The sequence below is a fragment of the Rhinolophus sinicus genome, chromosome 6, assembly GCF_057876585.1.
Source record: "Rhinolophus sinicus isolate RSI-liver-muscle chromosome 6, RSI-T2T, whole genome shotgun sequence".
Taxonomy (NCBI): domain Eukaryota; kingdom Metazoa; phylum Chordata; class Mammalia; order Chiroptera; family Rhinolophidae; genus Rhinolophus; species Rhinolophus sinicus.
In genome coordinates this window covers 20,506,829-20,528,397 of record NC_142506.1, presented here as the reverse complement: position 1 = coordinate 20,528,397, position 21,569 = coordinate 20,506,829, and the positions used below count along the sequence as shown (strand labels likewise).

Below are 21,569 nucleotides of genomic sequence, written 5' to 3'. Positions count from 1 at the left end.
TAAAATTAAAATAAGGGTGAAGTCATGGATAAAATAATAACATATCATATATTCTGCCAAAGTACAGAGACTGAAACAACAACCCAATATAAAGGGGTGGTGGCAGTGCTGGTGGGACTTTGTTTGAGTTTTCAGGAAAGCCAGACAGTTTTTCATGTTACCTTTGAACCTAAGGTGTTGTGTGGCTAGAACAATTACATCCATCTTGGTACCCTCCTTACAACCTTGGCATCTTATTATAAATTGTTCTAAACACACCTCATTTCCTATTTCAAAAAATAAAATAAAATAAAATTCTCAGGTGTGAAAACTCACACTTTCTTGATTCTTCCCTTCATGCCATACCTATAAAAGTATCTGCATTCAAAGCCATCATCACACATTTACTTCTGATATTTGACCGCCTGTCTATTCCTACTCTCAATCTGTGCCATGATCCTATGTCTAACAGTTTTCTCAGGCACACTTGGGTGCATTGTTGAGTTTCCAATTTCCTAATTACCACCACATATTCCAAAATTTCTATTTCAGATATTTAACGAATCGTGGAATTCTGGAGTTTATTCTATAATATACTAACATGTGTTCTAATTGCTACATTTTAGTTGATAATAATTACTTGTTTCTCAAATCTTCTCATGAGAGCTTCCCAAACATTACAACTAGGTTCCTAAATAAAGAGCCCAGAACTCTTTCTTGAGTTCCAGCTGCATAATAACAGCTCCAATTTTATGTGTCACAGTGATATTACATGTAACGAACCTGAACCTATTTTTTCCCATACTTTCACATCTGATCTTCCTTCGCTACATCATATTTCCTTAATATAACAGCTGTGAACCCAGTCACTCAAGCAGAACACCTGGGCACAATCTTTGATTATCCCCTTACTTCATTCAATATAACTCTAACATCTGTTTGGATTCTAGGAACTGTCAACTTTGTCCCCATGTTCTATTTTCTTCTTATAACCTAAACTGCCATTATCTTGGGTTTGGGCTTATCTATTTTCTGGATTATTAAAATAGCTTCTTAATCCATTTTTCCCCTTTCATGCCCCTTCTATAAAACTTCAAGAACAATATTATCCAAATAAAACTCACAAGTTACTAGGTCTCCTTAAATCCCTTCATAGACGCCCTATGGGGACTAAAGCCACATTTCTAATCTCATCTGTTGGTGCTCCTTCCTTCTCATGTTATGTTTCAGAAATAATAACTACCTGCAGTTGACACCCTTAAGCCAGGCTTTTCATGAATCTGTACCTTTGCCCATGCTCTCAACTCTGTCTAGGATGTCCACCCCTTACATCTTCACCTTTGCTGACCTGACATCATCCTCCTAGCTGAAACCTTCCCTAATACCTTGTCACCTGTCAAATTAATTATTCTCTTCTCTGTGCTACCACTGTATTTAGTACAAGCTTCTATTATTACAATCATGATAATGGAATTTTATTTCTCTATGTTTGTGCGTACCTGTTATTAACAAGCAGGGATTGCCTTACAAAAAGAGCTGATGTTCACAGCACCTCACAGTATAGGTCTATAAACTAGAGGTATTTAATAAATGCTATATAACTGAACACATAAACTGATAATATTAACTATAATGAAGTATCACTGCATTAAGCATTCATCATTTTGAATTCATTACTTTTTACTTATATCTTTAAGAATAATTTCTAAATTAGGTTTTATACAATAAATTGAAACCACTGTTCTTTTATGTTTAAATCTTGTTACATAAATATTTTTGTGAATAAGTTAATATATTTAAATATTAACATAGACTTTTTCACTATAGAACAAGTTGGAAGCAAGCAAAATACATGATTATTCACAACTGGGTGGGTCTCAAAGTCACATGGTTATTTAAATGTGGCACTTGACAAACTGTTTGTTTGCATATATGAAGATTAAATGAGATAACATATTTATAACTTCCAGCATGATGTTTGGTGTATGACACGTATGCCAGCAATGTTAGTTACTATCCCTTTTCTGACAGTTTAAAGTAAGCCACAAATGGACAGAGTAGATTTTCAGAGGTCACCTTATCTTTGAGAGAGCAATAGAGTCCAATTTCTATATTCAAATCAGCTTCTTAAGCTATGGGAGACATAACATCAGCACCAACTATTTATGTACAATGACCAAACAATTTATACTGTTAAAGGGAGTGAACAGAATACAACAAAATAGGGTTCTAACAAATTATTTTATCATTATTACATTTTTTCTATTTTATTGGTTCATAGTTTTTATTGTCTCCATAAAATTCATATATTTTTAGGAAGATAAACCACCAGCCTATGAATATGAACTTGAAAATTGGCTACAATTTAAGTGATGAGGATTTGAACTGTTCAGAAAGACATTATTTGTTTTCATTTACACTTGGTATGTTGCTGTCCAATTTATATCATTTAGATTTCCATATCTTGTTGTAGGAGGCTTATTTTGTGCAGTGTCTTGCAATTCCCCATTTTGTTGGACCTTGATCTCCAATCTTGAGATCTAAAGGTGATAGGTAATTGCCGTAGAACACACTGTGAACAGCAGATCTGAAGTAGTGTGAACTACACCAAAATTCCATTATATATTCCTGAATGTTAATGAATATTTAAGCAAATTTCAAAACTATGCTTCAGTTCTAAAGCAATGAATATTATATTGTTTCATTACATTTCCCTCAGAAGCTCTTATCGTTTAATTTTATACCTTGGCCATTTGAGAAATACACCCTTGAGTAAGGATGTTTAGCAGTTAACACCAATAATATTACTGGTGTAAAGACTGATGATAATAATGTACAAATCTCATTTTACATTGTTATTGACTTTCCAACTTATTTTGTAAAAGGACCCAAACATAACTATGGCTTTGGATTTGATGGTTTAGCATGTAAAAAGCTTTTGAACATTTATTGGTATTTTATTTTACTACTTTTATTTTCTTCTTTTAAGCTCAAAGAATCAGATTTTCAGATTGCTATACATCTTTTCTAACCAAAATTTGAAGATGCTGTGCCCCAAAATAAAAGACATGCAAATACCATGATCACGCAACATATTTTAAATGTGTGTAAAAATTCTGAAAACTTTCCCAGGCTTTGTCAGAATCTTTGCTTAAGCAGAAGCAAGATGAGACTTTTCTTCCCACATAATTTCACAGCACACAAACCATGAACAGAAAATAATTATGCCTAATATAAATAGATATTGGCTGTTTACGTAATTCCCTATTTTATACTCTATTTTACAGTGCATGTGTTGCTTGAATTTTTATATTTGTATGAGTCATTTCATCCTGTTTAGGATGTCCATCTAATGTATCTAACAGCTTCATATACAGATGGGTGCTTAATAAAAATTAGTTAATGATGTTGTTTATAAGCCATAAAAATTGCCAGTATATATAGACAGCAAGATGATTTTAAAAAATGTAAGCCAAGATATTTATAAAAAGGTCATTTAATTCAAGTGTATCCTGTTCTTCAAAGAAACAGAAGAAAATAGATTTTTTTTCTATTTGAGGATTTGCTATGAAAATGCCCTAACTTGGTGACCACCATAGTTAACATATTAATTGAATTAAAAGATAGAATATTTTATCTCCTTACTGCTACCAGGGATATATCAAGCAGAAAAATAACGGTATTATTATTCTGAATGGTTTTTGAAAGTCAATTTGAGTCAAAGTTATGCCTCTGAAATAAACTTAATGTAGTCTGAAACGTTGTGAAAGCTACAATCAATATGAATGACAGCTGAGGTTACTGGCCAAAATATGCTGCTTACTGATGCCCTCAGAAAGTTTCCTTTTTTTCTAACCTGAAAATAGCCATGAAAATTGAGCAGTAGACTAAATCAGAAAATAATATTAAAAGATCAGTGGGAATAATAACCTGAAGCTTTCAAATACTCCTGTTAATATAAAATGCTATTAATATAAAATGCTATCATTTTACCAATGTTTCTAGACATCTTTAGGAGTACTACGGAGTTTTTTTTTTTAATTTTTTTTTAATTAATAAACTTATTTTGTTAGAGCAGTTTTAGGTTGACAGTAAAACTGAGCAGAAAGTACAGAGAGTCCCATATTTCCCTTCCTTCTCTCTCTCTCTCTCTCTCTCTCTCCCTCCCTCTTTCTCTCTCACTCACACTTGCAGCCTCCCTCACTATTGACACCAAGCACCACAGTGTACATTTGCCGCAATCCATGAATCTTTCTTGATTCAATCTCCTCATTTTAGTGGAAATAAGTATATTTGATTCAATTACCTCAAATGTCTCTTCCAGTCCCAATGTTCAATGATTATATTATTTTCATAAGTACTAGTCCTTATCCTCAGGGGACAATTGGGAAAACTGCCTACCTGGGATCTGGATAAAGGGATTATTTGCTTCCATGAGAACAGGCCTCTTTCATCATCACAGATTCGTATATGTATGGCCTCTACACCAAAGCATGACCTGCTCTTTCCCATCTCTCCAGCCTCTTCTAGAACTCCTCCCCAAGTTCCTGCTCTCTGCTTTCTTGTCATACACCCTGGAATTCTGTCAGCTCCCCAAATGGAACTTCGGTACATTCTTGTCATGCTGCCCAGCTTCAGCACCAGCAACTCTTGCTCAGCCTCCATCCAAGGTCACCTCCTAGGGAAATCTCTCCTTGCACCCTGCATTAAGCGTTTGGTTATAATCCTCAAAAAGCACTTTCTGATTTTCATTCTTAGTACTTATCACATTTACAATTATTTGCTAAGTGTCAGTCTTTGTCCCACTAGACTGAAAGCTGTGACTAAGTCTCTTATTCTTTGCCACTTACCCTATTCTCTCCACAGTGCCTGGCATATAGTTGAAACTCAATGAATATTTTAAAACTGACATTACTTTTAATATTCTACTGCCACTCATTCTTATTCTGGGGGTGTAGAAACAAAAGGCTTAGTTCTCACAGTAGATTGAGATAAACACAGTCAAATTGGGTATTTAAGAGCAGTAGTTTTCTGAAGGAGCTTGATGTATTGAATATAAAATTAAATTTTTAAAAAATCCTCTAAGCTAATAAAAAGGAGGAACAAAAGACTAAATCTTATTCTGATATAAAAGTTTTCATGAGTCATGCTTAAAAGCCCTCTCTATTCTGAGAGGCGGAATCAAACATTGTCATAGAAATCCCACACAAAATATATGTGACTTTGTAATATTTCCTAGGAAAGATAAACCATTTTTTTAATAGATTACAAGATTTCAATACAGAACATGAAAATGATATGAAGAGAAGAGATATCTCAAAAGACACGATGATGGGAAAACCCAAAAGAGGTCACTGGTTCTGTGTTAACAGACCACAACCAGATAGTAAGGTGCTAAATCTGGAGTAAATTCTGAGGGAGAGACTTATCTTGGAACTCATACAATGTACATCCCACTGAAAGTATATTTCTACAATTAATGACTATTAAGTATAATATTATTGGACAGTACAATAAATACATCAGCATTTAAGTTATCAAATCTAGCAAGAAAATGTTAGGACTCAAAGGAAATGCAGGCATTGTTTAATCCAGCCTCTTGGTTTTGAATATATGGATATTGTCCTTTCTATGAATATTGAATCAGTGATACACATGGCATACCCCAGAGGATCACAGTTATTTACGTAAATGAATTTAGAGTCCAATGTAATTGTACATTGAAATATATCTCTGTCACATGCTCATATTATGTTAGTATATGACAAATAATTTTGCCCCTAAGAAACCAGAAACTTCAGTTTTATTTTCAATATAATTAAACATTGGTTTTAATTATTGACAGAATGCTTTTTTAAGAGAATATCAAATCATCACCTAAGCATGTTCTACAGATGACTTTGATCTTGATAAAATTTAATTCATTTGAGTTAAATGGTAGGATATGGAGAAATAGAAAATATTTGTAAATTAAAAAAAGCAGTGATATACTATGCCGTAAATAATTTTATTTCACTAATTTAATTTTACAGACCTGGAAAACTAAGAAATACATGGGAAGATTTGTGAGACTCATAAATTGCAAACAAAGTCTTGAAAATTATTTCTTATTTATTATTTTTAGTTTTATGCTTCAAAGCATGTTTTAAAATTAAAAATTTAAGAATCAACTGTTAATAATATGGTAATTCTTTAATAGTGTAAGCTATTTTGGTTTTACATTCATCTCAATGAATGCTTTTGCAGATTAAAGTTTGATGTATTTATTGACCATCCATATGAATTGTGGTAATTAAGTACTGTGGGGGTGCAATAATGGATTATGCAGGATCTCTATTTAAATGTACTATCTGAAAGGACAAAAAAGTATACACACAATTAAGTCTTTTGCCATATACTATCACCTCTCCACTATACAATATATGGTAAGACTTTTCTTCTTTTTTTTTTAATTGACTCTAATCAGAAATATATCATGACTTAATTTTGGGATTCCACATATGGTGACTTCTGGGGAAATATCATAGTAAAGAGATGAAAAAATCATATAAATGGAGCAAAATGAAAAAAAAAAATAAAAAAAGCTCATATAACTGGAGTGAAAGAAGAATATTTCCAGTTTCAGTATGTTCCTCACAAGAACAAGTCAGGTTTTCTTAGGCATGTACCATCAGGATTAAGAAATAAGTAGTTTATTATAATTAATTTTTTACTTTGCACCACTTTGAATAAGACTAAGATTGTTTTGATGGAAAAAAAAAAAAAGAACGCAATAGCACTTCATTTGTTACTTGGATATAAATTTCCCTTATCATAATCCCTATTGTATCATTGATACTCTTTATAATACATTTAACAAACTAACCCCCACCCGCCCCAAAACAGAACACTAGAATTCTGCAGGTATAGCCATTTCAGAACTTAAAATATAAATTCTGAGAATATATTATTTTTTATACTTAAAAATCATTTTGAATGAAACATTATTCTTGTCTTGTCAAAACTGTCAAAACATGTTGCTCATAATCTTTTTCTTATTTTTTCTCCAAATACTATTAAAAACAATCCAGGTTAATGTTCATTTCAAAACATTACTCAGTAATGTTAACAGAAATTTGTTTACAGCTTCACTGAGGTATACTTAATGAACAATAAATTGCCAATATTTAAAGAGCACAGTTTGCAAATTTTAACATATGTGTATAGTTGTTAAAACTTCACCATAGGAAAGATAATGAACATATCTATCAACCACAAAAGATTTACTTTAGTAATCCATATCTCCTTACATCTCAGTGCCCCCTCCCCCAATAATCTCTTTTCTGTTACCATATATTTTAGTTAGCAATTTCTATAATTTTATATGAATAGACATATGTAGTCTGGGTTTTTTTCACCAAGCATAATGATTATGATTTTCATCCACGTTGCTGCATGTGTTTTCTCTTTTTTATTGATGAGTCGCATTCCATTGTGTGGATATAGTTCATTTTATTTATATACTCATAAATGAATGGACATTCAGATTGCTTCCAGTTTGGGGAAATTAAAAAAAAAAACAACAAAAAAAAACCTGCTACTATACTCTTGTACAAGTCTTTGTATGGATATTTGCTTTCATTTCTCTTGGGAAAATGTTTAGAAGTGAAATATCTGTGTTTATGGTAGGCACAAGTTTAAGAAACTCTCAAAATGTTTCCAAAAGTGGTTATATCATTTTACCTTTCTACAAACAGTGCATGAGAGGCCCAGTTGTTTCACTTCACTAAGTCACTAGTTGTTAATCTTCACCATACTTGTGGGCAAAAGAGTAGTATCTCCTTGTGTTTTCAATTTGCATTGCCTAGTGACAATGATGGTGAGCATATTTTCCATATGCTTTGTAGCAATGTGTATCTCTTCTTTCGTCGAGTGTCTGTCCAATTCTTTTATTCATTTTAAATAGGATTATTTGATTTATTCTATTATTGAGCTCTTAAAATTCATTAAACATTTTCTGGATGAGTCTCTTTAAAATACTACACACACACAGACACACACACACACACACACACACAAACACACATTTGCAATTATTGCTTTACAGTCTGTAGTTTTCCATTTCATATTTTTAACAGTGCCTTTTGGTGACCAAATGATTTTAATTTTGATAAAGTCCAACTATTTTATTCTATAATGTCTTAGTTGGTTTGGGCTGTCATTATAAAACACCATATATTGGGTGACTTAAACATAAATATTTATCTTTCAGATCAGAAGGCTGGGGATGTCCAAGACCTGGGGGCGTGCACAATTAGGTTCTGGTGTGAACTCTCATTCTGACTTACAGACACCTGCCTTCTCTGTGTACTCGTGGACTTTTCTTAGTGCAAGCCCTTGAAGAGAGAGAGCAGGCTCTCAGGTGTCTCTTCTTAATAATGGCACTAATCCCATCATGAAGATCCTACCATCATGACCTCATTTAAAGCAAATTACCTCCCTAAAGCCCCATCTCCAAATACCATCACATTGGTGGCTAGGGCTTCAACTTATAGATTTTTAGGGGACACAAACATTTAGTTCATAGCAGATAACATATGTTTACGCTTCTAAGAAAACTTTCCATAAGCCAAGATAACTATGGTTTTCTTCTTTGTATTTTTCCAAAATTTGTATAATTTCAGCACTTATATTTAGGTCTATAATCCATTTCAAGTTAATTTTTATATATTGTGGAAGGTAAGGGTTGAGGTTTTTATTTTTTTGCACATGGCTATCCAACTGTTTCAGTACTGTTTATTAAAAAAATAAAACAAAACAAACAAAAACTTTCCCCATTGAACTCCTCAGGATCTTTGTTGAAAATGTGGGTCTATTTCTGAACTATTCCTAACATAAAGCTTAAAGTAGAAAATACAATCAAAACATTTTATACAATGTTTACCATTATCCCACAAAATGATTTCAATGATAACTAAGCAAGATTAGTGTCATAATTAGTCATGAAAGAACCAAGGAATTGATACCACTTTCAAAACATCTCAATCAATCTCATATGATATGAGGACAAAACAAACCAGGATCACAACTTAGTTCATAAATAATGGCATTGAAGCACAGGTGCTAAGATTAATAAGTAATTTTGCCTAATAGGATGTATAATGTTAGTAGAAGGTAATTACAAAGCCCTATTATTTCTGTTTCTTTTCCTGAGAAAAAGCAAAGAACATATTGAATATTACTTATTCAAATATAACTGTTTCTTTCTATGAGTACATATTCTCCCTTGGACCCATCTATAATGTTCTTCCAAGCTAACACATTTTAAAAATAAAGAACAAAATATATCTGATTCTGAAAACAGTGAACTATATAATATAGATGTTCCCTTTTTTTCTACGTTAAAAGAATTAAACCGCAAAGAGAGGCCAATGGTGTTAATCAGGGATCCTTTAGTTATAAGTGACAGAAACTGAACTCCCCGTAGCTTAAACAAGAAGAAATTTATAGCCTCATACAATTGGAAAACCAAGGTATAGTGTTCCCTTCAGGCATTTAGGAGTTTCAATTATGTCCACAATACTGTTTTTCATTCATTTTATTCTCTGTTGGTTCTGCCTTGTGTCTGCTGGCAAGTTATTGACATAAGGTAACAAAAGGTGGCCCCCAGTAGCACCAAGTTAAATGACCCTTAGAGTTTACAACCTCAGAAAAGATGTTCTTTTACTCAGAATCTATATCAATTGTCCCAGATCCTGGACTGATAATGACATCAAAGGGAATTCTGATTAGTTCAGCCCAAACCTACAGAGCCATACAGAATTGTAAGAGAGAAGGTTCATCAAAGCCTAGAATAGCTCAGATACTAGAAGAAAATGAAAGGATTGCTGAATAGGCAAGAAAGCAGATGTAGGCAAAGAGAGAGAGACAAAAACATAGTCTTTGGAATAAATATACACTATACATAAATTATCTGGATAAGATTATGTTTTAGAAAAAAATTTTTTAATAAAATGTATATGCAGTATCAATATATTTGAAAATTATTATCTACAACCAAGACAATTTTATAACAAAATATAAATGACCAACATTAGTCCAAGAAGAGATTTGAAGAGACTTACAGCAGTAGGGGAAAAAAAAAAAAAAAGATAAGTATTTACCTTTAAGTAAAAAATGACCAAATTGCTAGGTTCTTTCTTACTCTCAAAGACATACAACTCATGTTATTCATACTATTCCAGAGCATTGACAACCTTCCTAAGTCATTCTGTGAAACTGCAATAATCCTAAAACCCAAATTTTATGAAACTAGCATAAAAAGAAACTACAGTCCAATTAACACATTTAATTGCATGCAAAATTATAATAAAATTATTAGTAAGTTGAATCCAAAAGTGTATTAAAAAGACAATGCATCATGTTCAGGTTTCATTGCACGGATGGCAGTTTTTCCGAGCATTAGGAGATCTATGAATATAGTTAAAGGATTGACGTAGTTAAATATGTGATTGTGTCAAAGAACGCAGAAAAATGTTTGACTTCAACAGCCATTCCTAACAAAAATTCAGAATAAAATAGGACTGAGAAGAAAATCCCTAGACTTGGTAAAAACTATGCCACGTATCTGTGTCAAACATCATGCTAAATGTTGAAATAATAAAGCCATCAGTATCAAAAAAGAACCAGATAGATGCCAGCTCTCATCACTGTAATTTAGTAGGGTTTTGGTAGTTCCAATTCTCCTACAATAGACCTCTGGCAATAGTGGTGTCACAACTTGGTGGATAAAGACAAATATGCTAAGAAAGATGGAGTGAATGAAAGGAAATACTGAGTCTCAGACGACAATGTCAGGTAAACATCCAACATTAGCATGTAGTCTTCTCCAGACACACCATGTGAGAATAATAAACCCTTGTTTAAGACAATATTAATTGGGTTTTCCACAGATTGCTAATTAATGCATTTCCAATTATTATAATGCCTAATTATAAAAGAATTAAAATAAATAAGAACAGTAAATGATTTGGCCAAATACTATACAGATATGCAGAAATCAACTACTTTGTAATAGTTAGATATGTAATAATAACAATTAATATATCATCATAATAGTTCTTTATAATAAATTATAAATGGAAATAGAAAAATAAATATTGTATTGCAATATACAAAAAAGTAGGAAACACTTAAGAATAAAGCTATCATGTATGATAAAGAAGCTATATTAAAAATAAATAAAATTTAAATGTAAGAAGACAAAAGAAGACTTGAAGAGGAAACATTACATAAGAATATCAATAATGCCTAAAGCAATGTATAAAATTAATGCAATTCTAATGAAAATTACAGAGATTTTTAATATAATGCAAGTGTTATTTTACAAACAGGTGGAAATTAGTATACAAAAATTACAAACAGATTCGCAGTATGACCCAGCAACCTCTCTCCTAGGAATATACCCCAAAGAACTGAAAACATTTATCCGTAAAGATATATGTACTACAATGTTCATTGTAGCTTTATTTATGGTGGCCAGGACAGGGAAACAACCAAAGTATCTTTATATAGATGATTGGATAAAGAAGATACGGTAAATATATACAATGGAATACTAGTCAGCAATAAGATGAAATACTGCTATTTGTGACAACATGGATGGATGTTGAGATTGTTATGCTAAACAAAATGAGACAGAAGTCAAGAACCATATGACTTTACTCATATGTGGGATATAAAACTGAAAGCAACAAACGAACAAGACAAACAAAGAAACAAAAACTCATAGACACACACAACAGTTTAGTGGTTACCAGAGGGTAAGGAGTGGGGGATGGTAGAAGAGGGTAAAAGGGGGACAAATATATGGTGATGGAAGGACTCTCGGTGGTGAGTACAAAATGTGATACATAGATTATGTGTTATAGAATTGTATACTTGAAATGTATCTATTCTACTAACCAATGCCATCACAATAAATTTAATAAATAAATAAATAATTACATAGAGAAAAAAATATTTTAGTTTCCAAATTAAATTATTAGTCTGTCATTTCAGTAAATTAAGTCTGTTTACACATAAAAAACAAACAAACAGACAACAAAAAAAACTTGTCGTGAAAATTCTGAGATACCAGAATAGTAGCAGGGAGCTTTGCTCACAAAATATTTAAAAAATAAAACCTCAAAACTAGTGAAATTGAAACAGTATGGTTTGGGGAGATACAAACATGTAAAAACTTACTATGTAATAAATGTGACATTTCAATTCTGTGGACAAATAATCTAATTAATAATGTTTTTGGCAAATTATTGTTAATCTAGTAGAAAACATCCAGTCAACATACTATATAAATAAATTCTAGGTGGATTCAAGTTTGAAATGCACATAAAACCAACAAACAAAAAACACACAATGATGAACTCTTTAAAGGATGCACAATGCACAATGCATACATAAGTCCAGATGACATAAATGAAAGGAATTATAAATCTGATTAGAAAAACAAAAACAAAAACAATTTGGTATGGAGACTTCATAGAACCAAAATAGAAAGAAAATATTTGCAAAGTATATGACAAACTAAGTGTTAATACTCCATATATGCCATAAGTGCCTAGAATTTGATAAGAGCAAAAAGACAGCCTAAGAGTAGACTATTATAATATGTTGGTATCAGTCAGTAGATACCAGGCTATGCTGGGATAGGAAATTAACCGTGAAATCCTACAGGCCTAATGAAACGAAGGTTTATTTGTGCTCATACTGTTTGTGGTATATAGTTGGGGAAATGGGGTAGGGTGAGGACCTCTGTTCTCCATAGTTCCTTAGGAACACAGGCTGAAGGGAGCAATATTACTTTGTAGCTATGCCACCTGGAAGATATGGTCTCATTGTTCATTTTGAAAGAGAAAATCAGTAATTCAATGCATCGGCCTGGGACTGACTCCAGTCACTTGTATTTACATTTTAGTAGTCATATGGCCACACTTTGCTTCAAGAGGACACAAAAGCATAATTTTCTGTTTGCCCATAATTAGAAGAAAACCAGGTATATTGTGGCAATAATGTCTTCCAAAAAGCATGAAGCTGAAAAAACTTCTAAGAGGATAAAATCCAGGTGGTTATTAAGTCTATTAAAAGATGATCAACAACCCTGTAGCTATTACATACAATGATAGTGCACTCAGAACACATCAGAGAGGCAAAAACCTAAACAATTAGTAGCATTCTATTTTAGGTTGTAGGGAAATGCCTCAGTTTTATACTTCTGGGAGAATGTAAATATAAAATATGGAAAATAACTATTTAGGATACATTGCCTATTTAAATGTCCATACCTTTTCTAGAGTTTCTCATTATAAAAGAGGAAAAAAAAATGTATGAATACATGTACAAGAATATTTATTTCAACACTGTAACATCATAATGAAGGCAATGATCTAAGTGACTACTAATTCATGTTGAATTATCATGTGTACATTTTGTAGACTGTTGTATAGTCATTTTGAAGAATGCCACCTATCCACATGAATTGACTGAAAGACAGTCATGATATATTGATAAATGAAAAGGAGTTGCTAGTAATATATAAAGTATGATATCCTATAAAAATAAAGGTAAAGGATGAAAAGAAAGGAGACGGACAAACAGAGAAAAGAGTGAGAAAAAGGAAGGAAGAAACATGTGCTTACAAAAATATAAAATCATAAAATCCACATGCCTAATTTGTCTAAGTTAAGATTTTTGAGGTACCAATTATTATTTAAAATATCATCAGAGACTGTTGACAAAATGTTTTAATCAAACTTCCAAAATATTATTTGATATGTCAAAAATATACCTTCCTTATTAAATAAGAATTTTGGGGAAGCTAAGGTTTATAATTAAATTTGAACTTGAATTTGGGTGAAACACTTGTAAATAATTGTTTAATTTCCAAATCTTTGGTATCGATCCATCTTATTGCTGGCATATGTCTTAATTACTAAAGACTTGCATTTGATCAAATGATGGAATTTACATTTCTCAGTTCTACAATGAAGGAAAAGGACTCTGAGTTCGCTTTAAACCATAAAAAAATATTAATTTTCAATATTTAAGAAAATCATCATCTTCCAAGAAAATGTTCCATTTCAAAAATTTAGGTCATCTCATAAAAGCAGATGGCTTCATCAAAATTTTAAACTCTAGCTATGTTTAGTTGACAGCTATTTCAATACTTAAGTATTGAAATAAGTTTAACTTTATGGTAAGTTTAAGCTATACTATTTATGGAAATAATATAAAGTTTATAAAAGGCAGCTGTCTAAAAACATAGAATTCAGAGTCATATCTTAATTTTGCTACATACCAACCATATGACCTTGAACAAATTACCTAACTTGCTGCCACAATTACTTCATCCATATAATGATCATCTTGTTACCTATCTGGTAGGTTTGTTGTAGCTAATTAAATGAGAGGATCTGTGTGTTTACAATGGTACATAACCACTCATTAAGTGCTTGCTATTAATACTATGTTGTTAAAAATGTACACAGTCACACAACTGAAAAGCAATCAAACAATTGCAATGTCGGATTTCTAAAATGAGGAGATATTATCACCTTTAAAGCTATAAAAAGTTTAGAAATTTTTCTTTATATGCCTCTGGTATGGATTTTAAGCTTTCTTCCTAAATATTACTAAAGAATATCAAGTAACCATATGGAAATAAAAGTGTACATTTGAAATCAGGTGCTGTGTGTTTGTGTTTGTGTGTGTCTGTGTGTGTGTGTACACACACATGCATATGTGTACACTACTTTTTTGTGTGGCTGATGAGACAATAGGAGCTCAGTAATTTAAAGCCCTTATGCTTTTAACACTGATTTCCTTTTCCAGCTTGTCTCCTGACTTTGAACTTTCTGCTTCCCCAAACCCCTGAATTCTACCTACAATGTAAAACTGCACAATGGAGAACAGAATGAAGTCAACAAACTTAGAAGTATATCTAGGCTCTGGAGATTTGACACTACATTCATTCACACATTCCACGAATACTTATCGAGTGCTTACTATGTATTAGTCATAGTGCTAGGTAATGGGTATACAACAGTGAGCAAAACAGACCAAATTTCCTATCAGCATGATGCTTACATCCTCGTCAGCTTTCTGATCTGTAAAAACGAGTAAAATCATTCTTACCTCTTAGTGTTCTAATGAGATATAATAAGTTAATGTAGACAAAATGACTGCAATATGCAAGACTCTCAGTAATTACTAATTATTCTTTTAAACTAATTATTCTTTGGTTTTCTAAGATGAAGGTGAAAATATATCCAAAAATTAGTACATTGTTAATGGGTGTTAATGTTTCCATTAGAAAAAAAAATCTTTTTACTTCCTTTCTTGTTATTATGCATTTGAAATGATGACAGTATAAAAACAAGCAAACAGAATAAATGTCTTTAAGGGCAATGGGACAAGATGGATGGCTAGGTTATTTTTCCTTTTTAGGAGGAATGCCTAATGTCATATCTTAAATCATAATTTTGGCAAATTTATAAATCTGTGAATTGGGATAGCTATGATTTGTTATACCTTATGTGGACGTTACTGGTTTTAAAAAGTAAGGGATACCATTAAACTTCTCAAGAGTCTGGTGTCATTTTATTAATTTCTGCAATTACATATAGTAATTAGCACACTGTCAGGTACATAATAAACAATAAATGAATTCAAATTGAATAAGAATAAATTGCATTTATAATAAAAACATTTCTTGATTTGCAACTTGTTGCCTTTTTATATTTTAATACAGGTACTATCTCAACTCTATAGAAAAAAAGCATTGATGATTCTGAAGATTAAGACTGAATTTCTATAGATAATGACAAGTTAGACAATTATGAACCATTTCATATTCACAAATTAATTTTTGGTCTCTCAGTCAATAGCATGGTCTTGAAACATTTTCAAATTATGTTTTTTGGAGCACTAGGGTTTATCCTACATTTGGAAGGAATCAGGGCCATCTGACCAATGAGGGGGCGCCAAACTGCTTTCCCAAGCTCATTACATTAGAGCACTCCCGCTATGCTCTTTTTGTATTTTAAGTATCTAACAGTAGAATTCATTTGAAATCTTATTTGCTTTAAAATCAAATTTCAAAAACACTGTCTTAGGCAATTAGCAATTGCCTAAGGATTTTAATTTAAGAATTAAAATATGTATATTGTGAATACCGAAGTCTAAATTACATTATTTAGTTACTACTTTACAATTTTTTTTTAATTAAAAAGAGAATATATACAATAAAATATATGTTTAATTTACAGGAGAGCTATATTTAATGCTATGTCATGAAAAACCTACCGATGACAAAAAGATATGTTTACATCAAACCTGGGAAGTTTTTTTTAGCAGGTGTTTCATTTAGAACCAACACACTACTTAACAGAGAGCATGGTAATTATGAAAATTATTTTTAGTAGGCGAAGTTGCTGAAGCTATCTGCATATCAAAATTTGAAACTTCTCAAATTGAACCCTGCTTCAACTTTGAGCTCAGGTTTTACATCATAGAGAATGCAGACATATGATTTTCACAGCAGGGAAAAAAAAAAAAAAACATGGCAAACTAAACTTTTGAGGACATATTTTACCCTGTATTCCATTATATTATATAGGTCATGTCATTTGTTCAGCTTTATTGAAGAAATGATGACATAGCAGGGTTTTGTTACTGGGAAAAGAAAGATGAGTATGAAATATTGCCACCTGGTTATATAATTGTGTGTGTGTGTGTGTGTGTGTGTGTGTGTGTGTGTGTGTTATACTATTATATACTATATATATAATAGTATATATATGGAGCGCGTTTTATAAAACAGAGGAAGTGTTCTTTTGTGATGGGTGGATTGAGGAAAGCTTCAGAGAAGAAGAAATGTTTGAACTTTTGTCTTGAAGGATGTGATGTGATGCTGAATTAAAATTAGAATAGGGATCCAGATGGAATTTACTAAATGTCCAGAGAAGGAGCGGTGTGAAACAACTTGCTGGATTCAGAGAATCATGGATAATTTGATAAAATTGGATTGTAAGGAAAAACATAAAAAGGGTAGAGAAAGCTGAAAGATAAGATCTATGGAGGTTTTGGACTTTATCTCTAGGCAATGAAAAGTTATGGAAACATTGAAAGTAAGATTGTAATATGATTATCTCTTTGCTGCTCAGAAATCACCTTTAGCTGTGTGGAGGTTAGATTTGAAGAGAGCAAATTGAAGGGAGGAAGAAGAATAAGGGCATTATTCATTAAGCATCTTCTGGGTTGGAGTCAAATATCACAGCTTTGTGGATATTTGTATATGAATAGTTGGGTATATTTTTCTCTATCACTATATTATGATCTTCCTGAGAGAGATGATATGTGACTGTTCTTTCTATATTCAACAACTCACTCGGTAGCTGGCACATAAGCAGATCCTTAGGAAGTATTTTTCAAGTTATTCTTATTGAAAACTGAGCAAAAACAAAACAAAATAATGCTAATATTTGTGCTACATTACAACGCACTTCCAGCACTTGAAGTGCAGTTGGAGTGAAGATCTCTGTAAATATCAAGAGAACTATCCTGCTGCTCCAACCTATCCATGAGATTTACCTGTGTTCTTCACTAAAGCATTGTCACTAATGATTAATATAGTTCCCAAGGTTTAAACAACTACAGGTTTTCTGACAGGAGACCTCCATAGGGTGAAGAAAATAATAAAACCAAGAGGAATATCATAAGTATGCCAGTCTTAAATAACAAAGAAGAAAAAAAATCAAGATGCAAATACTTCAAATATAAGCTGAAAATTCTTTAAATGTTGTAACATTATTTACTGGGGAAAGATATGGATTTTAAATGGAGGGGACATATATTTTAAATTATACTCATGTTACCCTTTTTCTTTTTTTAAACTGACATTTATACGGAATTCATGAACTGTTCATATTAATATAGTACCAGATTTAGTCACAAGTTAACAACACAAAATGCACATATCCTGTCTCCCTGACAACATCATGCATTCATTTCCTCGTGTCCAGATACAACAGCAGGGCAAGCCAATGTTTGAAAAAGGAAACTCTTATTAAAAATTATTATTATGCAAGTAAGAGAATTTTGTGCAGCTCTTGTTTAATTAATAAACTAGAGAATAATGATTTTTACCACAATAGAAATAATAAATTCAAGTAACATAATGTTCTGATGGTCTCTTTTACATTTTCATCTTTTAAAGCATGGATTTTAATTGAATTTATTAGCATTTACATATTTTTCAGTCAAAATTCTGAATTAGAATTTCTAATATGTACATTGTATTATATATCCATTGTTTCTAACGTCAATCAAGGTTCATCGCGTGTCAAACACATCCATTATAAGCACTTGCATTTATCTCTTATAAATGGAAATAGAACAAAAGAGTTTGTTATAAACATATAATTAATCATCAGTCTGTATCACCCCAACACTGGGATGCACAGAAGTAATTTCACACATTTGTGGTCTATGATTTACATAGGAGTTGATAATCTGATCACTAAGACCACATACCAGATCTGAAAGAATCACAGATTACAAAAAAACAGTACCCTGAATGCCCTGAGAAATTAAGTTCTTTACTTTGTATTTAAGTATGTAATAATGAGGATATATTTTTTGCCAGGCAAACAGTATAAAGTATGTATAATTGCATTGTCTAGTCTGGGAAAGCCTAGGAGTTTGGTGTGACTAAAGTATCTGGATAGCATAGTAAGACTGGGGGAGAGATGAGGTAGGCAGAATAGACACATGTCAAAGAAAAAAAAAAAAAGTATTTTATGTAAAGAAAAGTAAAATACACATTTGTAGTTCATTTAAAGAGGAAAGCATTTTTTTTGTAATGTATTTTTACTTATGTTCTGGGGAACTTACTTTGTAGATGCAATTAAACTAGAATTTAAAAGTAATTCTCTGGTGGTATTAAGATAACATATTTCTCAAAGTAGCAATTCATCATTACCTTTGTAGTTAACCTTGAAGCCAACAGATCCGACACTTTCATCTGTTTGAAGGTGCAGCCACATTTGACTACTCATGCTCACTATCAAGTCTGGCACAAAGCTTCCAGTCAGCCTAAAAAGAGAAGGACAAAGAAGGGAGAAATGGGTTATTAAAACACTCTTTGCAGGCAAATTGAGACAGACATGTTTCTCAATACTTTCTTGGCCAGAAAAAAACAAATGTCAGATAAACTTAAAAGACTTGGTGTTGATGTAACAGAACAAACAACACAATTTAGAGATCAAGGTTTATTATAAACAAATACCATTTTATGGGTTTAACTAGGTTAGATCTTTCATACCTCTGCGGCAACACACTAAAATTTAGACTACCAGAGAATCTTATACTTCTTTTGAACTGAACAGAAAAAGAGGATCTATAAAAATATTTAAGTCTTATTTAAACACCAGGAACGCATTTCATTTAAACCTTTCAAGTTTCATAGAACTCTAAAGAAATATTGTGAAATATATTTAAGCACTGTGCATAATAATAAAATGGCCAGGACTACAACATAACCCTTTACAGTAGTCATATCAGGCTAGCTACATTCTGTATGTTCTACTGTAAACATTTTTATTTTTAAAGAACACGCTGCTAATTTGATATGGTATCACTGAATCTAGGCATTAAAATTTTCACTCAGTAGTATTTAATTTTATAACTGTAACAAGGGAAATTACTTCATGTTTCCTCTGTCATTAATAATGTAGTCACATATTTGAACCAAAGCCAGGGGCCACATAAAGGAGGGAAGCTAATGAGTAAATAAGATTTAGGGGGAAACGTCTGTCAAGAACAGAAAGAGGAGAACACTGGACTCACCTCTAAGTCAAATATCCATATAGACAGGAAATTCTAAATGACATACCAAAATATAGGTTTTTAAAGAATAAGCTCCTTTAAGTGCTTACCTGCTTTATTGCTAAAACCATGGGGATTATTTTACATTAGAACTTTACAGAAAGTTTCAGTTCAGAATCCAAAGGGTACCATAAGTGAACATTAGTCTCTTGGATGGAGGCTATACTATAATTAGCCCAGCAGAGGGCCACATGGATGATCATATTTTTGTGACTGGCAGCAAAATGTCCTGCTTACTAGTCAGCCACCAATACTGTAAAACATCATCAGTGGACTGTCTGAGCAATGCAGCTATGTCACTAGTGTCCAATGTTACACAGAATTTATTGGAATCTACCAAACCAAATCAAACAAAACAGTTAAATATCATGATTTAGTTATGGGATTACGCACAATATTGAGAAAAGCTGTGAATAATGTGACATGAAGATACCTAAATTACTATGGATTTTTAGATTATATTTATTTTTTCCTCCCAAATAAAATTTAAAATGGTTATACTATAAAAGATACACACACATACACTCTCTTTTTAATGTATGTGTATGTCTATATGTACCATATTTTGCCATGTACAATGCACACATTTTCACTCAAATTTGTGAAAGAAAAATAAAGATGCACATTATCCATGAATAGTATTAATTCCATACCTATATAAATGTTTTTAATTATTTTATGTATGCCTATAAGTTAAAAGTGTAACTCTAGAAATCAATAACAATATCTGTATGCAAAATAATACCCTGGAATACGATCATTGGTTTTGTTGAACTTATGATGAATTTGTAATGACAAAGAGTTCTGAGCCTTCTGTGATGTGTAAATATCGTAAATTTGTTACCCGTACCTAAAATTTCTTGTACCTTGTATCTGTTCTTCTGTTTTGTAATTATTTGTTACATAAAATTTCTTGTACTATGTTAAAAAAGAAATGCTAAAATTCCTTTATAATACATAAAACAAGTACCTAAATGTAAACAAATAAAAATTTAAATTAAAAAAATTAAAACAAAAGTTTTTTACCCCTGAAGGTTTGGGCCAAAAACATGGATGTGCATTATACATGACAAAATATGGTATATATCTATACACACACACTGACATTTGAAAACATCTTGCAACTAAACGTTGTGGCATGTAAACTTTTAATTTCAAAATTGTTGAGTTCGTAAGTACTAGTTTTTTTAAGCCACAGTAGAGAAACAGATTTATGTGAAAGAGTGAGGACTCAAGTTAGAGACAAAAAAGTAAAATAAATACATTATGAAATGGCCATGAGAGATTAAAACTATACGATGTGCATCAGATACACTATATCAAATATGCTGATAATATATCTCACAGTGAACATCAAAAGATGTTCTCATGGGAAGATTTAACTATTGCTCTTTATTACATCCTCATATACCCATCTCAGTCAGAACTTTTACCAGCCTCTAGCATGGTAATTTGGTCAGTTCATAAAGAACAGCTAACACGTACAGTTTAAATTGTTCCCTTGATAACTTGTTCTGCTATTGGCCACAATTCTATCTAGTTCCCAACCCATTTTTGGTGAAAAGGTAAATATAAATCTAAAAAACAAAAATGAAAATAACAATGTTCCTGATGTTAGAAGGGAAAGAAAAATTCCCTCTTCTTTTTAGCGTTTCCTTTAATAAACT

General features: G+C 31.8%; 1 protein-coding gene across 5 annotated transcripts in view; it reads right to left on the bottom strand.

Annotated features, from left to right (window-relative positions):
• CSMD3 (CUB and Sushi multiple domains 3) overlaps positions 1-21,569 on the bottom strand; it is a 1,092,836-nt gene that overhangs the window by 477,117 nt on the left and 594,150 nt on the right. For all 5 annotated transcript variants that reach the window (XM_088798979.1, XM_088798980.1, XM_088798981.1 and 2 more), the window contains one exon: positions 18,998-19,110. In XM_088798979.1, the coding sequence (XP_088655105.1) occupies positions 18,998-19,110 (113 nt within the window). The remainder of the gene's footprint in view (positions 1-18,997; positions 19,111-21,569) is intronic.